This window comes from Lagenorhynchus albirostris, chromosome 14 (genome assembly GCF_949774975.1).
Source record: "Lagenorhynchus albirostris chromosome 14, mLagAlb1.1, whole genome shotgun sequence".
NCBI classification, from domain to species: domain Eukaryota; kingdom Metazoa; phylum Chordata; class Mammalia; order Artiodactyla; family Delphinidae; genus Lagenorhynchus; species Lagenorhynchus albirostris.
Window position 1 is genome coordinate 80,502,477 of NC_083108.1, and position 22,402 is coordinate 80,524,878.

The window sequence follows — 22,402 nt, forward strand, 5'->3', positions numbered from 1 at the left end:
CCCGTGCACAGCAACAAAGACCCAACGCAGCAGAAAAAATAAAGAAATAAAAATAAATAAACAAAAAAACCCCAAGTATTATTGCAGTCTAAGGAAGTGGGGTGGCTTTGTGTTTTAAACTGACATAGTACATATAAGCAAATCTATTCAAAAGGAATAGAACAGTCAGGTTCTCATGAGACGTGAATTGACATCTTCATATCTCTTTCTCTACTTAAATATTTATTTAAGTACTGGTTGAGTTAAGAGAGGAGAGGAAGAAGTATCGGAAAACCAACGGAGTGTCATCAGATCAGCCTGAAGAAATCGATACTTTAATTTACAAACTAATTTTCTCTGTTCAAATAAAGTCAACTCCAAGGGCTCACCCTAATTCTCTCACCGTGCTAGGATTTGGTTATTTTGTTATGTCGCTCTAAAAGAGCAGCTGGGATTTGAGAACCGTTGGTTCTTCAAGTGTTTTCAATAAAACGTTTTTTAAAGCCGCGTCCTTGCGTGCGCAGCTGCCACTGCTTACCGGACCCTCCAGAGAGGAGACCTGAGGTCATTACCGACTGTGAGAGGCGTGAATGTCTGGGGAGGAAATCCGAGGCCCTGCTTTGACCGCTATAACAAAAAAGTTCCAACCAACCGGCGTTTTCAAATTTACCACGCCCCTTCCCGCCCTCATCTCCAGGGGAACTTGACCACCCAGCCCTGAACCCAGATCTCTGCTGCAGTTTCCTGCAGGGTACGCTGACTCCAAGTTCAGCGATCCAGCGGAGAAAACCGCGGAGAAAACCGCCCGGAGACTCCCGCCACGCCCAGACCCGCCCATCTCTGCTTGGGGCGGAATGGATTCTTTCTCGGCCTTCCAGCCTGCGACGGAGGCCCCGCCCCATTCCCGCCACTTCATTGGCTTTGGTGACCGGCCCCCCGAGTGTCAGCTCCGGATTGGCCGAGTTGGCCGCCGCTCGGCGCTCTTCCCGGGGGCGCGCGGCGGGCGTGACCACGCCCCTTACGTCTGGACGCTGGGTCGCCTCGGGAGCCTCAGCATCGCCGCCCAGAAGGAAGGAAGGTGGTTGTGGTAGGTTCTGCTATGGTGCTGAATTCCTCGGCAGAGCCGACCCAGAAGCGGCGGCCATGAAGGTGAGGGGCCGGTGGGGCCGGTCAGTCCCTCCCCTCCTCTCCTCTCCTATCCGGCCAGTGCGCCCGAAGTGCCTTCCTTTCGCCTCAGGGGTTACCCTGCCGGCACCTCGGAGAGCTCCGCGGAGGGGGGTCCCCCGCCGGCTTCTGGGGCCCTGACCCGAGGGGCGGATGTCGTGGGCTCCCGGACGTTTCCAACTCCCACAGCGCCTCCGTCAGCGAGCCCGAGGCCGGGGGAGAGCCCGGGCCCGCCCTGCACTCACGCCTGGTGGGCCCCTCTCCGCGCTGGGCCCTGTCCGCGTCCTCGGGGGCCGGAGGCAGACCCCCTGGTGCTCGCCTCACCCTCCGTGCCTTTGCCCACAGCGTGCCCTCTCCCGCCCCGAGTCCTTGAACTAAACCAAATGTTGGGAGCACCACGGGACTGTCGCAGGACGGAAACTGCAGGACGAAGGGAAAAGGGGTTGTGCGGGGAGTCGTGAGGCTGGGGCCCGGCTAACTGGTTAGAAATGTCTCGGGGCGGGGATCCCACCCTGAAGGATCTGTTTGCAGGCTTAACACAGGGGCCGTGACCTAGAGCTCTTAGCAAACCCGTTGTGTCTCCATCGCCGCTAGGTACGCAGCAAGTAATTTGACAGCTTGAGTCTTCACGGTGGGTGTGAGAGCGTGGGAGCATCACTGAGTGAGAAGTTTAAGGAAGAGGGGGGAGGGGGGAGGTTCTGGCCTACTTTTGGGAGCTGATGCTCTCAACTTGATCGCTGAGAGTTCTAAAGAGCTCTGGGTACAACAATCAATTCACGTATTGATTCAAACCAAGTGGGGTGAGTCATAAGGTGATACTCTTTCAGACATCGTTGATTTCATTCATCTCAGTGAAGAGGTGTGATTGGCGTGGGTAAGAAAAATAACAGAGTGAACTGCTAGCTAAACCTCTACCTTCACAAAGCCCCAAGAAGATATTTTGTTGAGCATTTCCTATGTGTTAGCAAAGAGGGATATATCATGCGTAGAAGTAATTCAAAATACAATCCCACCCTTTAGGAGTTTGCCAACCAAAAGAGAAGAGACATTCTCAAGAAACCACATTATGAGGCAGAATTTGATGTAAGGTATCAAAAAAATGCAAAACCCTCAGGAGCAAGAAAGGATTTTTTCTGGCTCTAGGAAGCAAGGAAGATTTTTGGAATAGGTAACTTCCGAACTGGGTGTTAAAGTATGAGGATATTCAAAGAGCTTATTTTTTAACTTCCCAGTTCAGCTATAAAATATTTCAACTTAGAATACCTATTAAAATATCTAAAACTGGCTTTCTTTCCTGAGAACCATCATCCCGCTGTGTGTTAAGATCCAAAAACAAATAAGGGATCTTTATACATAATGCCTCAAAGAATGTCAGTACCTTTATTAGTAAATATTAAATTTGTGACCTATCAAGAAACAAGGTGTAGAAGGAGAGAATTAAGGGCAAGCACAGTGTTGAAATTTTTTCAGAAGTGTTTTTGAATTTAGGTGGAGGATACTGCTTTCTGAGTTGAAATTTTAGAAACAAAGTTGGATGGGATTTGAAAATATAAAAAGGTATATTTTATGAAACAAAATGCAGACCTAAATAGACAGATGACAGTTATGAAGATACTGCTTTTCATTTAAGTTTTCGTGAAAACTGGATTCACAAAATTTAGGATTGGGGCTATTTATTAACTTTGTTTCATACTGAAATTGTCTAATTTTGCAGTATCTATAGATTCTGGGCAGGGGCATTAATTCCTGATGTCATGGAATTCTAACATGTGAATGTTCATCTAAGCAAGTATTAAATTAAAATTTCAGTGGAATTAAAATTAATTTAAAAGCCAAGCAATCAGATAAGTACATCTTCACACAAACCCAGGACCAGGAGCTGATTTTAGTATATGTGTAGAATGGGTATTTACTTTCTTCCTTTAATTTTTTTGTCTTTTTTTGTTATTGTTTAGAAACTGTTGTTTTGAAATAGGTTTGTCTCAAAGATTCAAGTAACCATTTTACCTTAGAGTAGCATCTAATTAACTTCCTATAAGGGATTAAAAAAAAATCCAAATTAGTATCTTATGTTAATTTGATTTAATCTCCTTCCTGTTTTCCCATATTTATATTGATCTCACCCTTAATTGTACTAATCATGTTCATTCTTCCAAGCTCAAAACAAGACATCAAGACGAAAGTAATCTGTTTAATGTAATTTCCTTTTCCTTTTTTTTTTTCTCTTTTCTCTGAAAGGTGGGGGAGTGGTGCTAAGGGTCAAGTATACTGTTTTGTTTTTTAATTTTATTTACTTATTTTTGGCTGCGTTGGGTCTTTGTTGCTGTGCTCAGGCTTTCTCTAGTTGCGGCGAGCAGGGGCTCTTTGCTGCGGCGCGTGGGCTTCAGTAGTTGTGGCACATGGGCTCAGTAGTTGTGACCTGCGGGCTTAGTTGTTCCGCGGTATGTGGGATCTTCCCAGACCGTGGATCGAACCCGTGTCCCTTGCATTGGCAGGCGGATTCTTAACCACTGCGACACCAGGGAAGTCCCAAGTATACTGTTTTAAGAAAAGAAAACAAAACCCAAACATGAAGAAGGTAACATTTATGATCTCCAGAACACGTTATTTGTAAAAATCAATCAATTTGGCCAAATGTCTTACCTAAAAATATTACATTTTTAAGATCAGTATTTGTTTTTACATCCTGCTTAATGTCCAAATGGTATGAGAGAAAGAACTTAGGATGTAGAATTTCCTCCTTTGTGGTATATAGCCTGATATTTAATCATTAAGATCGCAGAGTTCCTGGTGTATTGTATTTCAGTTGAAGCAGCAGTTTCAGTAAGAAATTCTTTCCCTTTTTAAGGAACTGTTCCTCCAGTGGCTCTAAATAGGGTAAAGATTTTTGCTTATTATCTTCATGGTTTCTTCTGGTTTACTATAATTTCTGTAGGGAAGTTTAACCTAATTGAAATTTAAACTGTAAAACTTACTCTCTTATATCACTGGTACTGAGATTTGAAACATCTTTTCATATTGTTTAACATAAGGACATTGAGTTTTAGCAAACTGAAGGTTGTTCAGAGTTTAAAGACAAAGCTTGTGGTGATTGAGTTCTCTGAAGAAGCTTCCACTGGTGGAAGAACTGAATCCCTGCCTGGTCCTTGTAGCTTCTTACAGCATCCAAGAAAATTAATGTTCTTGAAATTGAAACTTCTAGGTTTATCCTTAAAATAACTGTGTAAAATATTACCATATTTAATTTAGAGTTGAGGCAAGCAACGCTTAGGAGGTGGCATTATGATTACTGCTGTTTACCTAGTTTAATCAAAAGCAAATGATTTAGACTATGATCATTTAGTTTTTTGCTGTTTTCAAACCCATCAACTTCCCCACTCCCCCTTCTCTCTCTCTCTCTCTCTCTCTCTCTCTCTCTCTCTCTCTGTCTCTCTCTCTTTCTCTGGCTGTCATTTAATCTTCATGGAAATCACTACAGCTTTTCTTGGTCTTCATTCTAGTTTGCCTGGCTACTATTACATTTGGTGGAATAATTAAAAGGGATCACATCCTGATGTAGTTTAGAATAGGATTCAAAGTTTGTAGTAAACTTTTTGTTAATTCTGTAAGTTGAGCATTTTGGATGTCTCCCCGCCCCAACCCCCAGATATTCTAGAAAGCACATTAGATCTCACACAGACACGCACACGCACAATCAAAGACAGATGAACCTTGAGCCATTTGAAAACTGGCATTCTGCCAAAAAGAAGGCTGGGCTACTGCTCTTGCAAAGAAAGAACACATTTCCTCTTGCTTTTGTTGACTGAAATGATGATTCAGAATGGGCCTGTATTGTGTGAATCTGACTGAGGAACCCAAGAGAGTGCTTAAAAAATTGGTGGTGTGCTATTGTGGAAATACGTGTCACAGCACTGGAAACTGTCAGTCCCACTCTCCTGCAAAGTGTTTACAGTTGTGGATCACAGTCCCCTCCCCTCCTCTGTACTACAGAGGGGAGGGAATTTCTAATTCATTCTTTAGGAAGGAACAAGAGGAACTTTTATGTTGGTGATTTTAGCAAAGGAGCTGAACATGCTTGCTTCAGTACTTTTCTGAGACCTTCTCAGATTTATCTTCCTGTGGGTAGGGAAGGGACTCTGGTCAACTAGATGGTAAGCTGCTGTTGGTCAGCTGTGCTGGTGGCTGGCTGGCATGTTATCAAGACCAGTTGGCTGCAGAGCTAAAGTCATGTTCTCCAATTGATGTTACCAGTAAAAAAGCAAATATTTAAATTTCTGTTTGTCTTATTTCTTTACTCAGTTTTAAAATGGGAGTGAGAAAAAAATGTAGTGTTATTGGCTCCCTAAAATCTTGGTGCACTGTCTTTGAAAAAAACATGAGAACTGTCATTGGATACTAGAATAACATGAAGAGATCTAGGTGTCTGGGGCAGTCCAAACAGGAGGCTTTACAATTTAATTTCTTACTGTGGGCCATGTAAGTTTTTAATATGAGATCTGGTTCTTAATTGATGCCAGGCAGGCCATGGTTCCATGGCTAATCTACTCAGGAGCAATTTTAGTCTAACAGGATGTTTAGGAAAGGGATTAGGTTTATCAAGAAAAAGTCATTTATTTTCAGTAGTCATTGATGGCTAGAAAGTCAACTAGAAACACAGCTAAATTCTCTGAACTAGGAGTTTTGTATCAGACGTAAGTAGATGGTTGCCTTATTCGGTTATTCTCTATGTTGTTTTTGATGGTCCATATTCATGGTCAAGAGAGGAAATGTAACCATCCTTCTCACCTCTTGGATTCATGTGGTTTAGTCTGTAGAGTCCTGCTGTCAACCATGGTCCCAAGTAGGGTTTAGAATTGTTAGTCACATAAGCCCAGATCATAGCAGAGATCCAGACTTTGGCTTTATTCGTGGAAAGGTAGTAGTTCGGAAAATACGCTTCAATCTTACTATGAAAAGGTGAGCAGAGTGTGAATAAAAGAAAAATAACGGAATGCAGGCTGATTAAACTGGCGGAAGATCTTAGAGGATAGGGACGACGGAAGTAGAGAGAACATGAACTTGGGTCTCTAAAGCTTTTAAGGGGAGGGTGCAAAAGGGGGAAGCTTTTTGGTTATGACCCTACCAGGTACGGTAACTGGGCTCTAAGGAAATATAACAAAGACAGAGAGTCAAGAGCTCAGAGAATAAATTCATGTTCGCCTCCCCACCCCTTTCCCAAGAGCACACGTTCAATAAACTGTTGGGAAAACGCTCTCTTAAATTGTTCCCTAATTGCTTTTGTAGATTCTGTCACTTGAAAAATGGGACTGTTATATCAAGTATTAACAGAAATTTGGACAGATTTGAGAGGAGAAAGGTCAGTATAGGACACACCAAGCATTATTAGGGCAAGGTAATAGTCCTTAGATAGGGATCCCTGTGCCCTGAGGGGACACGCAGAAGAAATTCAGGCAATTAGGACTTGAAGGGAAAGTACAAGATGAAACATACTAACCGGAGGCAGGGAGATGGACCCTAAGTTTGGATGATTCATCTTCTGGGTGGATTCTTCAACTTGGGGGTGAAGAAGGACAAAAATAGTTTGCCAAATGGCTTTTTGACAGACCCAGAAATCACTGTCTTTCTCCCAGTATTGGAGAGTTCACCCAAGAAAATATGTAGAGGAATAAGTTAGGAAGTAAGAAATCTGGGCCAAAAAGCAAAGAGCAAGTAAAATGAAGGAGGGCACCAAATTTCAGCTTAACTTCCAGGCTGATATGTGGTAAAGGAAAGGAACTGATTGGGGACTTCCCTGGCGGTCTAGTGGTTAAGACTCCGAGCTTCCACTGCAGGAAGGTTCGATCCCTGGTCGGGGAACTAAAACATGCGCGTGTGGTGCAGCCAAAAACATTAAAAAAAAAAAATTTTTTTTTAAAAAGGAAAGGAACTGATATAAGAATCAGATTAAATTGTTAAAAACTCAGCTGAGGCCTTCTGAGCTAATCCTTTCTGAAAGGATTAGGGGAAACCAGTGGGGGAAAGGAAACACTAGAGGCAAATCCCACTACTTGGGGATGGGGGTGTGAAGGGGCGGTACCTACACAGGTAGTGAGGAGCACGTGGCAGAGATGTTGGTTCTAGAACTCTAGAGGCACAGCCTTCAGAAGTAACCACAGCCCCTTCCATTTGGGAATCTGAGTGATTCTCCAGCTGAAATGATGTAGGCAGAAAGGAGAAATCCCCTAGACCGAGCAGGTGTTAACCTTTTAACCTTGACTGTACATTCACATCACATAGGGAATTAAAAAAAATTCTGAGGCCCAGGTTGTACCCCAGACCTGTTAAATCAGAATCTTGGGGCTGGGACTCAGGCACCAGTATTTTTTAAGGCTCTCCTGGTGAGTCCAACCACTGTCTTTCTTTCTTTCTTTTTTTTTTTTCCGGGTGTATTGGGTCTCCGTTGCTGCGCGTGGGCTTTCTCTAGTTGTGGTGAGCAGGGGCTACTCTTCGTTGAGGTGCGCAGGCTTCTCATTGTGGTGGCTTCTCTTGTTGCAGAGCACGGGCTGTAGGTGCACAGGCTTCAGTAGTTCTGGCTCGCGGGCTCTAGAGCGCAGGCTCCATAGTTGTGGCACACGGGCTTAGTTGCTCCGCGGCATGTGAGATCTTCCCGGACCAGGGCTCGAACCCGTGTCCCCTGCATTGGCAGGCAGATTCTTTTTTTTCTTTTTCTTTTATTTATTTATTTATTTTTGGCTGCGTTGGGTCTTCATTTCTGTGCGCGGGCTCTCTCTAGTTGCGGTGAGCGGGGGCTACTCTGTTGCGGTGCGTGGGCTTCTCATTGCCATGGCTTCTCGTTGTGGAGCATGGGCTCTAGGCACGCGGGCTTCAGTAGTTGTGGCGCGCCAGCTCTAGAGCGCAGGCTCAGTAGTTGTGGCGCACGGGCTCTAGAGCGCAGGCTCAGTAGTTGTGGCGCACAGGCTTAGTTGCTCCGCGGAATGTGGGATCTTCCTGAACCACGGCTCGAACCCGTGTCCCCTGCATTGGCAGGCGGATTCTTAGCCACTGCGCCGCTGGGGAAGTCCCATTATTACTATTTTTTGATGTGGAGCATCTCCAAAGTCTTTACTGAATTTGCTACAACATTGCCCCTGCTTCATGCCTCGGTCCCTTGGCCACAAAGCATGTGGGATCCCAGCTCCCCAGCCATGAATCTAACCCGCACCCCCCACACTGGAAGGCGAAGTCTCAACCACTGGACCGCCAGGGAAGTCCCTCCAAATAGCCTTTTAAGGTTGTTTAAAAAAAATTTTTTTTAAGAGCTCATTGGACAAGCAGTAAATGTTTGACAGAATTAGATAATAAAATAAATGGAACAGTGCCTTTGTTATGCCATTTTAACTAATAAGACCTCACCTACCTGGACTTCCATTACTTATCACATTATCTAGAGTCTAGAATATGCATAAGTAGTAGGACAAGGGGCAAAAGCTCATTGGTTCCAAACAGTGTAGCTTTATATTTTAAGCATAGGAAAATGCCTTGAGCCCTCACTGAAAATGTATTTTTATATACACTTCTAACAAGCTTGGTTATCAGGTTTCTGAATGCAGTAAAAAAGGAGAGACAGGTTGCTAGAGGTAGATATAGTGATAGCAGTGGTGATTCACAGAAAGGGAAGAGATGAGAGGAAAAAACATAAAAGGCAGCATATTAGTTTCAAGCCACTTAGTGGAGTGGCAAATAGCCCTTACACCTCAAAACGTCATTATGATTATCAAGTCATCAGAAATTGTGTTCCGTATTCTCAGTTTGCTTTTTTAAAATATTTTCCTTAATGTTAAATTAATATATTCCTTATAAAGGTTTGGAAAGCAGGGGAAAACAAATTATACGAGATATACATGAAAACCTAGAGAGCACTTCAATTGGCATTTTGATGTTCTCCCAGTCATTTTTAAAAAATCAAAAAAGTTTCCACATGCCATAGTTTATTATGCCCAGATACAAATGAGAGGACAGAAGTTTAATGAAATTAAGTAATTAGAATTTATATTCTTTCTGCTAAATGATAGCTGGGAAAATCTGTCTCAGCCTATAGAACGGTGCTGTAGTCACCAGTCTAAGGTTGCCAGATAGAATACAAGACACTCAGTTAAATTTGAATTTCAGATAAACAGTGAACAGCTTTTTTCGGTGTAAGCATATCCCAAATATTGCACAGCACTTACTTCCATCTAGTCATTTTTCTTCTGTGTGCATGCACGTGTATCTCTAAGCATATGTGTTTTTTGTTGTTGTTTTACGAAATTGGGTTCATATTGTATCTTCTCCTTTGTTAACAATATATCATGAGTATCCCCAAAGCCAAATATTCTTTGTAAATACCAGAATATTATCCACTTCCCAATAGCTTAAAATTTTGATGCTTAAAAGAATAATTTCGAAATTATTTAGGGCAAACGTGCCTCTCCAGAATGGCATTCCCCGAGAATCCCAGAGAGCCCAGGTTCCAATCAGCTTTAAACTGGTGCCTATTTTCGTTCCTTTCCAGGCGGGTGCCACGTCTATGTGGGCTTCGTGCTGTGGGCTGCTGAATGAAGTCATGGGGACTGGAGCTGTCAGGGGCCAACAGTCAGGATTTGCAGGAGGCACTGGTCCATTCAGATTTACACCGAGCTCTGATTTTACCACTTACCCACCAGCACCTACAGAAGGGCCTAATATAGTTTGCAAAGCCTGTGGACTTTCATTTTCAGTCTTTAGAAAGAAGGTGAGTTGGATGAAATGTTACACACAAAAAAACACATGTATCAGAATTCTTGATTGTATGTTATTTTGAATACTAATGAATACTCATTTCTTCTTATACAAATATCAAAAAGTCCTAATAACCATTTCCCATTTAGAAAAGTGCTGAGTTGCAGAGACTGTATCACTGCTCAGGTTTTCTGACTAGACGTTGTTACTTCTCATGTTGCTCAGCCATTCTTTCTCCTGGACTCTGACCTGTTCATACACTTTGATTCTTACGTTCTGAAGCAAGAGATTTAATTAGTCTGCAATTTTGTTCAGAGAAGATTTACTATAACTTTGATCTCAAGTTTCAAAAAATGTATCCCCACCCACATTAACTCAAGTGAAGAAATGAGTATATTAACATTAGCTACTGTTTAAAGATTCAACATGCAAAATAACAGCTAAAACCGTTATTTTCTTTAGGACAGAAAGTTGTTCTTTCTGAGAACCATCATATTGCTGGGCCATCTCCCAGGCTTGTCAATCCAGTCCTTTGAAATACTTAACAAACAAGGTGTTAGCTTGTGGGAACAATGCCGCAAGCAGAAATGACCACATCATCATGTCTTCTTTTAAGTTTTGCTTGTGGAATGGCTTTGATTGTGATTAAGGCTCTAGGGTACAGATTACTGTATAAGTGGGGTCCTCTGTTTGCTTGGATTGACCTTGAGAGATCAGTTGCCTTTCTCTTTCCCTCTCTGTGTTAGGCTTTTCCCCCTTCTCTCTGTTTTTTTTTTTTAATTTTTGGTGGCATTGGGTCTTCATTGCTGCGCGTGGGCTTTCTCTACTTGCGGCGAGTGGGGGCCGCTCTGTTGCGGTGCGCGGGCTTCTCATTGCAGTGGCTTCTCTTGTTGCAGAGCACAGGTTCTAGGTGTGCAGGCTTCAGTAGTTGTGGCGCATGGGTTCAGTAGCTGTGGCTCGTGGGCTCTAGAGCACAGGCTCAGTAGTTGTGGCACACGGGCTTAGTTGCTTCATGTCATGTGGGATCCTCCCGGACCAGGGCTCGAACCCATGTCCCCTGCACTGGCAGGCCGATTGTTAACCACTGCGCCACCAGGGAAGCCTGCAGTCCCCCTTCTCTTTAAATAGGGAAATTTTCACATAGGCAAAGAACAGGAAGAGAGTTTGTGGTCATGCTTTCTGCTCCATGTGGTTCAAGTCAGCTCTGTTTTGCTAATTACGTTTGCCCGAAGGGGTGGAAAGGTTTTAATTCATTAACACAAGAGTATGTTTTTCTTAAAGGTCTGTATTTGAACTTCTGTGAATCCAAACTGCCTCAGCAGTGACTGTTTTGATTTTCACCACTTTTAGAACACGAAAACGCCCATGGGTCTGGTGCCATGGGGGACTTCATAAGAACTAAAATTTAATTTTAATAGAAGGCAAAAGGAAAACTAGTGCTTTCACAATGGCTTGTATCTGGCTCTCATTAAATGCTTCTTTCCTATCTGTTTCTTCAGCATGTATGTTGTGACTGCAAGAAAGACTTTTGCTCCGTTTGTTCGATCTTACAAGAAAATCTCCGTAGATGTTCCACTTGTCACTTATTACAAGAGACAGCCTTTCAGCGCCCTCAGTTAATGAGACTGAAAGTGAAGGATCTACGGCAGTATCTCATTCTTAGAAACATACCGATCGATACCTGTCGAGAGAAAGAAGACTTGGTAGATCTGGTACTGTGTCACCGTGGGCTGGGCTCTGAGGACAACCTGGACACGAGCAGTCTGAATTCCTCAAGGTCCCAGACTTCTAGCTTTTTTACACATTCATTTTTTTCAAACTATACAGCCCCATCTGCTACCATGTCTTCCTTTCAGGGAGAGCTTATGGGTGGAGACCGGACCTTAGGATCTGGAGTACTGGCACAGGTACGAGGGTGTAATTACCCTGAGGGCCTGGCATGTTGTCTGCTTTCGGCCAATATGGAGGGGGCTTTAGGGCTGAAGACTCCTTGCTGAGCCGGGGTTCCACGTGCTGCTGAACTCTGCACTTGCAGGCTCTCCTGATGTGAGGCTCCAAGCTCAGATGCTGCCTGAAGGGCCCAAAAAGAGCTCATCAGTCTCTTGACCTTAGTTACCTCAGTTTCCCTATCTTATATAGTTAAATACTAGCTGTCGAAATAATGACTGTCAAATGTAGCATATAAACATTTGCAGGACTATTTGTGTCAGTGACCATGGAAACTATAAGTTAACCTAATGCCCAGTTGCCTTGCTACCGTAAAATTGTTCTAATTTAGATATTGGGAAACAGCCATCTGAATTAGTGACAGGATATGGTTATTTACTCATTTCAAAGAAATGCCAGTGCAGAATGTTGTCCCAGTGAGGTCCTTGGGCATACTAATTGAATAACATGCAAAGTCTTGTAATTAATACTCAATTTGTATATATGAATGATTCTAAAATGCTGAAAGAATTGTTTTGAACATTCATTTCCACATTTAATTTTCTCCTCTGAGGAAAGAGGTTAGAAGCAGAGGGAAATGTGGTCTAGTTGCTTTCTAAAGAGTCATCAATTCGATAAGCCCAAGCTAGGAGTTTTATTATTTTCCCAAATGGCAGCTGGCATAATTATGATGCAAAGGTAAGACACATCTGACTTTTGTGTCACTTTTGGGTATATGACACCACTTGGGAGATGTGGGTCTTTGGATGATACAATATAGTGTTTGTGAACTAGTGGGGTAGAATACTTGAAATTGGGCATTGTCCTAGGCTTTCTGTTCTCCTTAAAGAGTATCTGATTGTTGAGGAATTTCTGAAAACTAGAAATAGCATCAACCATCAGTGAATTAGTCTAGAAAGCATTGTTTGGAATTAGAATGTCTAAGCATGAGGTAGTAGGATTGAGATCTTTGAAATCAAATACCGTTGACACTAGGGCTGATCTTAGAGCTTTAGTTTCTACCTGTATCTTAGAGGCTCCAGTTAAACCAGCCAGCTGCAGGTCCTTTGCTAAGGACACAGTGCAATTCCATACGCTTTTGGCTTTGACATTCTGTGATGGGACCTTCTTAACTTCTGGGGAGTTAATACTATGGTTAGATTTTAAAAATTCACACGCACATAGGAATTTGACTTTTGAGATAACTATGGAAGGTAAATTGTTTATTGAATCATGTGGTGCCCAACTCTTTGGGAGGGGCAGCAGCACTCAGGATCCTAGGAAGGTGTGGAGTATGCCAGGTATTAAGAGTCATTCTTGGGGAGGATCTATTGGAAGGGTTTTCTCCAGTGATAAATATGGGTTGGTACCATTAGGAAAATGATTCCTGACCTAATATGTATTATGTGTGTAGGTGCGAAGTGAAATAGCTTCAGCAAACACAGATGATGATGAAGAAGATGATGACGACGACGATGATGACGAGGATGAAGAAAACTTGGAGGAGCGGGTGAGACTGCCTATAAAATTTGGTTTCCCTGACACGTCACCGTGGTAGGCAGGGAAAATGCCCATGTGGACTGTTGCTAGATTAGCACAGGATGTTTCTTTTGGTTTGAATGCAGCACAATACATAAAACACTTCAAGAACTGGTGAGAAGTCTGGGGAGAATCTCCAGGGCCAGTGATGACTGTAGGGTGAAGGCAGCATGCTGTTTTCCTTGCTGGATTTGCAGGAACAGAGGTAATGGACACATTCTGTGATTTCAGACATCTGGCCTCGCTAAGAAGAGAGTGAGAGCTTCTCTGTCTGACCTGTCAAGCCTTGAAGACGTGGAAGGGATGAGCGTGCGCCAGCTCAAGGAAATCCTGGCTCGGAATTTTGTCAACTATTCTGGCTGTTGTGAAAAATGGGAGCTAGTAGAGAAAGTAAACCGGTTATACAAAGAGAATGAAGAAAATCAAAAGTCATGTAGGTTTATTTTTCCTTTGTTTCCCTGTAGTAGCTTTCTTTAGGCCTTTAAAAACTGGCCTGTTTCTGTCAGTTAAGTCCACTTTATTTTTGAGAAACCTATGTATCCTTTTATTGAGTGTGAATTAGTTATATAAACCTGTTTATAGATCTGTTAAGCAGTAAGTTCATTATGTGATGTTGGCTTTGAGATCACCATTGCCAATGAGTTAGATAATCTTTTGTTCAGTCTGGTTTTTCTGGTCATAATTTGTTAGAACTCTAATGAAATTCCTTTATCTAAGAAAGGCTTGTTTTCTCACTAACCTGTCTGGCAGGCCAGTACTGAGGATTTAAAAGCTACAATTGAGATAATCAAACAGTGGGGGGAAAAAATTCCCTAGAGCCAGGATGTTAAGTAGTTCTTAACATCAAGTATCAGTAGGTTTCTTTGTAAGTCACGAAAAGCTAAGGTTAAGAACTTCTGAACTATTTATTGATGGAGCATGGAGCAGAAATCCTCAGCTGGTAACAGGGCCAAGCCACAGAGCATTTATAGGCAAGAAAAAAGAATTCAGTGGTGATCAGACTGACAAATATTATGTTCTTATCTAGAAAACAGTCCTCCCATCATTAACGTGTGTCATCTTGAGTTTTTTTCTTTAAAACCTGGTTATAATACAGCATTTGTTGATAAACAGGTTTATGCCCAGAATATGCAGATAGTATTTTGGCACACCTATTTCTTTTCTTTTTTCAATATATTTATTTATTTTTGGCCGCGTTGGGTCTTTGTTGCTGTGCATGGGCTTTCTCTAGTTGTGGAGAGCAGGGGCTACTCTTCGTTGCGGTGTGCGGGCTTCTCACCGTGGTGGTTTCTCGTTGTGGAGCACGGGCTCTAGGTACGTGGGCTTCAGTAGTTGTGGCTCGTGGGTTCTAGAGCACAGGCTCAGTAGTTGTGGCACAGGGGCTTAGTTGCTCCGAGACATGTGGGATCTTCCTGGACCAGGGCTCAAACCCGTGTCCCCTGCATTGGCAGGCGGATTCTTAACCACTGTGCCACCAGGGAAGTCCCACACCTACTTCAAAGATGATGCAACAGTAGCAGATACAGGCATCTTAATCATTGGAGCCTACAGAGGCTCATCTGTTATCTTATTCATGGATCCTTTCTCCCCACTTTCCAGTAATGGTATGGACCATGAACTAGGACCCCAGATGAGAAGATTCTCTTGACACAACAGTGTTTATTTCCTTAAATTCAGGGACTATTCGCTTTTCAAGCTTGAATTCCTGCTTGGTTCTTTCTAACCTTCTTCATGATTCCCATTAATCCCTTCTGTGACCTATACAAAGGGAAGCCTCACTGTCCATAGCTCTATGGCCAAATCTCAGGCTGCAATGAACTTTTTAAACTCATTCTGAACCTTTCTTATTCAGAACCAGAATGTCCCATGCCTTTTGAGTTAGACAGACTCCCAACAGTACCATCGTAGCCAGAAACACAGATGAATTTTGAGATGCTTCCAAGGCTCAGGGGGTGCCGTCCCTCAACTACAGGCTACTTCATGTATGACTCTATAGCTTTCCCGTTGGTGTAGAAATAAAGCTCCTCCTCCTACTAGGATGAGGCTCTGGAGCCTGTGACTTTCCCAAGGCCACACAGTTGGGCTGGAAATTCGAATCGTGTTCTGACTCTGAGGCCCGTGTGTAGGACAGCCTAGGGCTTCTTCATTTTTATTTATAGAAGCAAGCTATCACAAAAACCTTGTATTATATACAGATGTAAAATAGAATTAAATAGGGGCGGGGGCGGGAAAAAAAGAATTAAATAGCTAACATGTGTTAGGCACTTCATCCCTGGTCCTAAGCTAAGTAAGTATCTCTCATTTATTCTTCACAAAATCCTATGAGGTATAATTATTGCCATTTCTAGTGGAAGGAACCGATGTGCCAAGAAGCAGGGACTATTTCTCTTACAGTGGGGTCACTCTGGGTCACTCAGAGGCCGTGCCCGCAGCCCCAGCTCTCTGTTGCCTTTCAGATGGCGAGCGGCTGCAGCTGCAGGACGAGGAAGACGACAGCCTGTGCCGGATCTGCATGGACGCCATCATCGACTGCGTCCTGCTCGAGTGCGGGCACATGGTCACCTGCACCAAGTGCGGCAAGCGCATGAGCGAGTGTCCCATCTGCCGGCAGTACGTGGTGCGCGCCGTGCACGTCTTCAAGTCCTGAAGCCGAGGACCCCCCAGGCTCGATCCCAGACGTTTCAGTGCACAGAAGGGACTGGAAACTTCCTGTTCAAAATCTGAAGCTATTTTTAAAAATTATTTTCACGACTAACTGGGGACAGGAAAGATTCATCCTAAGTTGCAGCAACACTGGTCCATGCTGTATGCCTGTCAGCTGGAGGACTGGCTCAGTTTCCCAGTTTCTGCTGGGCTTCTTCACACATCTCTGATTACTAATTGCCGAAGTCAGACTGCTTATGGCATCAGCTACTGTTCTCTTTGGAGGACATTTATCTTGTTCTCTTATTTCTCCTTCATCCTATTTTTAACTTAAACTACTCAGATGTTTGAAACTTCTGCTCTCTTTGGATGAGGTCACTGTCTGCAAATGGCCGACATGGTACACGCTGAACAGGGGCACCTCTGAATGTTCATTTTATTAGTCATGTATATTTTAAATGCTACTATTTGATGAATGTAATTTTCCACATTGTTGCTATTTCTGCGTTTAAACGTAATTGGGAACAACTGACATTCTATAGTCAACTACCAGGGCCTGAGACTAAACATGTCCATTTTTGTTCAGGTACAGCTTTTTATAGCGAGGGCTGCATCTAGCTTCCTTCATTAGAGAAGTGTGTGTGTTAAATTCTTTATTAACGTGTAATCAGTTTACACTTTTATATATTGCAAGTGTATTTTCAGTGCTACCCACTAGCTAGTTTGAACTTTAGGAATAAAATTAGGTTTTAAAAAATGCTTTTGTTTACATTTGTCCTGGCCAGTTCCTAATTCACTTCGGTGCAGCATGAATGGGTGTCCAGGCCTGGTCTAGTACATTCTTCATGAGAGAAAGGAGCACCTTCAAAGATGTTGTACCTGTCTACCTTGGCTGCTAATTTACCAGTAAATTTAACTACATATTTGCCACATACCGTGACCAGGTATTTTGCCAGGTGCTTTATGGTTACCGCCAGCATTCTGAAATAGATATTGCCTCACATCACAGATGGGGAACTTGATCTCTGAGAAGTTAAAGAACTTGTCGAAAATCTCACAGTTAAAAAGTCACCATAGGGAATTCCCTGGCGGTCCAGTGGTTAGGACTCTGCGCTCTCACTGCTGAGGGCACCGGTTCAATCCCTGGTCAGGGAACTAAGATCCCATAAGCCATGTGGGGCAGCCAAAAAAAAAAAAGTCACATCAGAATTTGAACCTAGCTCTGATGACTTTTTCTTACCTCTTCTAATACCACAACTGAGAAACCTGAGACATTAGCTTATGCGAAAAGGTTCTTGGGACATTAATGATCTGAAATCTCTTTTCTTTTAGGTCCAGCTCTAATCAGGGTGGTTTTTTGGTTTAGTTGAGACCAACTGTGGATTCATTCCCATGGCTTGTGGGCAGGTATGTTTTTAGGAAACTACGTAACTTCTTGGCTGAGTCCTGTGGGTTTTTTATCTTTTGACTCTGCAGTGTTTAACACATGCCTTCAGGTGCTCAGGATCCAGAAGTCAATCAACAAGACCTGAAACTTACAGCAAAGGAGGTAAACAGTCTTGCCCCTCTGTGCTTAAGGCAGAAAGTTTGGCTAGCTGTGAAAAAAAAGTTGCCTTTCTACGTTTTCTGGTTTTGAGTGTCAGAGCATGTAAATCAAAGCCTTGTGGATATTCTAAATACCCTTCTCCTGTGCTTGCCTGAAGAGTCCAGGGTGGGTATTAGCTACAATTCAGATGGACAGTAAAAGCTCAGCCCCTGCTGAAGCCTTAGGAGCACTTAGTCTGTACTTCTCCTGAGACGGTGAACTCCAGAAGTTCATCGTTCCCCACAAATCCCTAATTTGGTGGAGAGAAGTCTTCAAATCCAGGCCAGTGGGTGATGGTAAACACACTGAAATAGAAGCTGAGCAGCAGGTGTTGGTGTATCTTAAATTAGAAAATTGAGATTTATTTGCTCATAGTCTCAGAACAGCTTGTTTACTGTTTCTTTTTGGACTTATAGTTTCAGGTGCTTGTTTCAGCAATGAACAAAAACTCAACGGTGGATCTTCTTAAGTAGCATTTTGAAATAACCTTGGCTCAGTGAGAAGCCAACAAATTTTTAGCCTAATAGGCTCGACACTTGGAATAACTGAATTGCAAGGGACTAACTTATCTGGCAGAGGGCAAACATTCCTCCCTGGAATCTGCATTTTCTAGCTGCATGCCATGCATCTTTTTCTGAATAGGTCATCTACCATATGGATAAAATTCTGGAAGTTCACAATGGAATGCAATGACGTCTCTTTGTCCTTGTCCTCACAGGATGGAAGGATGTCATTCCATGTTTTGGATGGGCCGTGGTGCCTGCCTTTGTAAAGGCCAGGATGCCTAGAGGAAGGAGGGTTATGGCCTCTCCTCTTTCCTGGGTTAAGAAGTTATGATCCTCTTACAAGAAGTGGTCCCTCTGGTTTATGGTCCTTCCATTACTTCATCAGATACAGTGTATGGGCTCAGAGCAGCTGTTTGCAGGCACCTAGCTTGGCCTGGCCTCATCTAAAGCTCATTTTTGAAGGAATGAGTCTGGTCGAGACTGTACTGGGGTATAATCTTAACTGGATTGTTCAGTACACTTGGGGGAAGGTCATCTGTGACCAGTGTACTGCCTTGGCCATCTCGATCCTAGAGAGATGCTGTCCTTACTCTGTGGTGTGTCCTTATGGAAACTCTGGCTGCTCAGCCCTGGCAGCCCTTCCTTCACCTCCTCTCTTGGCTGACCTGTGTGCTCCTGGAAACATTACAGGGGAAAGAGGGCCCTCTAATGCCGAGATTCCACTTGAAAACCACCGTCCTCCTTCAACGGTTTCCAAGGGAGAAGATGCCTTTATTGGACGTGAGGGTGACTCTTACTCGGAGGCTCACAGCACTCAGGCCGCCAAGAAGACTGCAACTTGACCTCTTGTGTGGGTGCTCCACGATGAACGATCAGGCTTGCAAAGGTAAGCCACGTTTTTATAAATAAACCACAAGAGTGTTAAACTAATCTTAACCTCTGTTAAATGCATCTCCTGAGTTAAATTCTGGGGTGCAACAGCTTCAGATGTCTCCAATTTGAGTCAGAAAGTATCTCTGGATTTAAATTAATAGGCGGCGGTACAAACTAGATGAGATGTAAAACCATTTCACCGTGGCAAAAAAAAAAAGGATGGGGGGCAGGGGCAGTACGAAACTACCACAGCAGGAAAGGCTAGTCCCATGAGTCCCAAGTCTGATGTTGCTGTTGATGCCTGAGGAAGGAAGCTGGGTTATCTTCATTTTCAGATGACTAGAGCAGTTGTTCCAGTATAAAAATCCTGTGATCTAAAGTCTACTTCTCACTGGTTTCTATGTCTGCCACCTGGGGAAGTTATTGCCTAACCAGGTGCCTCCACCACCCCAGCCCCAGGTTACCAGTGCAGGATGTGGCCTCCTTGAGTTGCGTCCAGTGGAGGCTGAGGAAATGAACCCCTGTCCCCCTTTGGCAGTGGAAATGCCAAGTGGCTGTGGAAGTTATTGTACACGGGTGTGGTCAGCAGCACCCAAACAGGTAAGCCACCCTGCCCCTTAAGGCAGTTCGTACCTAATTCTTACACATGGACACTAGTGTAGCACAGTTCTTTCCCGTTACCTTTATTAGCTACAAACAGCAAGATCTCTTTCTGAAGACGGAAAAAACACGTACCAAGGGGCTGCCGCATTTCTCAGATGAGTAAGAAATTATACCTTGTTTGGCTTCAAAACAGTATATACACTGGCGTTGAGACTACTGCCTCTGGACTTCCTAGTCAAATTTCTAGTCCACCCCTAGAACAGAAACCCTCCAAGTCCAAGAGTGTTTTTTTTTTTTGTACAATTGTTTATACAAATTCAACAAAGGTAAAACCGCGTCAGGGAAGGTCTAGGAAAACACCACCTTACAACAATGGCACTTATGAATGCATAACTCTACAACTAGGAAACAGCCATGTTCTAAACCTTAAACGAGAACTCAACTCACACTTCAAAGGAGAGAAAAAAGGAAAAGAAAGGCTATGTTGGATCATTTATTCAACTTCTTGACTCACTGTATAAATTAGATCTATGTAGAGTACAAGAGCTCATATGCGGGAGCAAACCCCTCCTGAGTTCAAAGGCTGAAGTCTGAATTTTAAAATTTTGAGAAAAAGGTGAATTCTATACAGAGGAAATTTAGCAAAGTGTCTCACTTTGACTATAATTTACACATATCCACAACATGCTTATGTAACTTCTTGACATACAAAGCAGGCTCTCAACTTCCAGTTAGACATGCTTTTAACTGGAAGGTCTTAGCCTGTTTTGCCAGATCTGGGCACGTGTGTAGACGGAGTCGTATGACGTACAGGTTAAGTTCTCTCCTACCTGAAGGAAACCAGGAAAGTTGGCAATCTCAAAACAATAAAAACACTGGTATGCATTCAAACCTTGCATAAATTAACTTTTGAACAATTTGTACAAAAATAGTTCTGCATAATGTAAGATGTAACAAAACCAAACAAACAAACATGTCAAGACGGCAGCTGTGGTGTGTGGTCCATTTTATGTTGACACCAAAAACCCCAAAGTTGCCAGGAAAAAGGTGTCCAAAACAAAAAACACCACCACCAAAAAAAAAAAATTCCTAAGCTCATGCTTCCAGTAAGAGAATTTCTCCCAAGTCCATCCTCCTCTCCGACAGGAATGTCTTCTTGATAAAGGCTGCCTTAGAGACGGTCCAGAAAGCAGTGCAGTTTTGATTCAGAAAGACCAAAGGAAAGCGCCTGACTCACTCAACCCCAAAACGGTGGCGGACTGGCTTCTCCCTCAGCGAGACTTGCAAAATGGAATCGTTCTGTGGTCTGTTGTTCCAAGTTTCAAATTGAAAATAAAAGCCCTAGTTTTTGTAAAGTCTTTTACCCTCCCCTGCCGCGTCCCCTCCCCTCACCCACCCCATATTTACATACTTGTCCATGGACTAACTCAGTTTTTGCAGGAGTTTTTCTTCCACTTGCCCGAACTGGACACTAACAGACATTTCGGCTATGAACTGCTCACAGCCTTCCTTGGTAACTTGCTTGCAGTACCTCAGGTCAATATGACAGATATTCCCACACCGTTTGAAGAAGGACAGGCACTGGTCAGTGACCTTATTGCAGTCTGCAGGGAAGAGGACACTCGGTGAGGTGGAGGAAGCGTGCAGCCGAGGGCCCTCCCCCAACCCCCAGGCACTCAGCAACAGAGCAGCAACTGCCCTTGCTGGAAAGCTCTCTTCAAATGCAGAATGGTTTCATCTACCACTTATAGAAGTTTCATATATGCTTGAAAAGCATCCACACATTCCAAGTGAAACTGCTTAGACTCCTACCCCATGGCCGCCCCTTATATGTATATATTCTCACATCAGTACGTCCTGTCTATGTTGTTTTATAAAGATAGGATCACACAATATATGAAAATAGCTTGCTTTTCACTTCTACTCTACTGCTGAGAAACACCTCTCTGCAGGTTCTTGTGCGCAGTCTGCCTATTCCCAGGGGAGAAGTGCTGGGGGAGTGAGGACACCTGTAAGGTCATCCTGGGATCCTCCCACTCCCCTGGGCACCAGCCCTTTAGACTAGACAGAGGCCCCGTGTGCTTGCCCGCCCACCGTGGGACGTTTGCCTCAAACCTATGCAGGAGACCAATGTGCTAGAAGGGGCCAGAAAGATTCCGTCCACAGGAAGCAAAACCAGAATTCAGAACCCTCCACCGCACCCTCACCGGTAGATGTGCTCTTCAACCGAGTAATTCTCTCAATTTGGACTTTGCTTCTGTAGCACTGTTTTCTTTTAGAACTGAATCCTCAGTCAACGGGCTGCAACGCCAGCTCGCATCCAACTGAGGCTGAGTCACCACCCTGAGCCCAATGATTCCTTCATCTCAGTGGTATATTAAGCTGGAGACCTTTCCTCATCATCACTAAAATTGGTTGTGTGGGGAATATTATGGATAGGCCCATGATGGGTTAAACAAAGTCTGTTTAAGAGTGAAAAATAGATGTCCGATGAAAGGACAATCTGGGTTAAGAATTACAAACCTCAAACAATGTGGCCTATACCTCACAACAAAATAAATTCTAGGCAGATCAAAGCATAAAATTTTTAAAATGATACGGAAAAGAATAAAAATATCTGCTTGCAGATGACATGACCTTAATGTGATAACTCTAAGGAGTCCACACCCACCCCCCCACACACGCACACCACACCCACCCCACCACCCCCCACACACACCCACACATACACCCCACCCCACCCCTACACACACACCCCTAATTCAGCAAAACTGCAGGATATAAAATCAACAGACAAAAATTAGCATTTCTATACACTAACAATGAACAATCTGAAAGAAAATCACGA

General features: G+C 43.5%; 2 protein-coding genes and 1 long non-coding RNA gene across 24 annotated transcripts in view; 2 read left to right on the forward strand and 1 right to left on the reverse strand.

Moving 5' to 3' along the window:
- The first annotated feature begins 1,123 nt into the window (after window positions 1-1,123).
- Window positions 1,124-16,746, forward strand: RNF34 (ring finger protein 34). 3 transcript variants are annotated; one of them, XM_060121150.1, is made up of 7 exons: window positions 1,124-1,128; window positions 9,674-9,892; window positions 11,379-11,591; window positions 11,736-11,786; window positions 13,220-13,315; window positions 13,576-13,777; window positions 15,801-16,746. In XM_060121150.1, exons 2-7 carry the CDS (start codon window positions 9,689-9,691, stop codon window positions 15,989-15,991), a joined length of 957 nt encoding a protein of 318 aa, XP_059977133.1. In that variant the 5' UTR covers window positions 1,124-1,128; window positions 9,674-9,688; the 3' UTR covers window positions 15,992-16,746. The 3 variants fall into 3 exon arrangements, with proteins under 3 accessions (XP_059977133.1, XP_059977132.1, XP_059977134.1); XM_060121149.1 differs by having other exon boundaries at window positions 11,379-11,786; XM_060121151.1 differs by lacking the exons at window positions 1,124-1,128; window positions 9,674-9,892; window positions 11,379-11,591 and adding an exon at window positions 11,611-11,656.
- A 663-nt stretch (window positions 16,747-17,409) lies between these two features.
- Window positions 17,410-21,276, forward strand: LOC132504102 (uncharacterized). 2 transcript variants are annotated; one of them, XR_009534731.1, is made up of 4 exons: window positions 17,410-17,536; window positions 17,989-18,964; window positions 19,405-19,551; window positions 20,701-21,276. It is a non-coding gene; the product is annotated as an uncharacterized LOC132504102 (long non-coding RNA). The 2 variants fall into 2 exon arrangements; XR_009534730.1 differs by lacking the exon at window positions 17,410-17,536 and having other exon boundaries at window positions 17,547-18,964.
- KDM2B (lysine demethylase 2B) overlaps window positions 19,619-22,402 on the reverse strand; it is a 123,662-nt gene continuing 120,878 nt past the window's right edge. For all 19 annotated transcript variants that reach the window (XM_060121137.1, XM_060121126.1, XM_060121130.1 and 16 more), the window contains one exon: window positions 19,619-21,158. In XM_060121137.1, the coding sequence (XP_059977120.1) occupies window positions 20,977-21,158 (182 nt within the window). In that variant the 3' untranslated portion in view covers window positions 19,619-20,976. The remainder of the gene's footprint in view (window positions 21,159-22,402) is intronic.

Excerpts from the sequence above, each read along its gene's own strand:
- RNF34 (XM_060121149.1), top strand. The coding sequence starts at position 9,689 with ATGTGGGCTTCGTGCTGTGGGCTGCTGAATGAAGTCATGGGGACTGGA. Across the intron at positions 11,787-13,219 it reads GATCTGGAGTACTGGCACAG|GTGCGAAGTGAAATAGCTTC; the intron begins GTACGAGGGTGT and ends TTATGTGTGTAG. Across the intron at positions 13,778-15,800 it reads TGAAGAAAATCAAAAGTCAT|ATGGCGAGCGGCTGCAGCTG; the intron begins GTAGGTTTATTT and ends GTTGCCTTTCAG.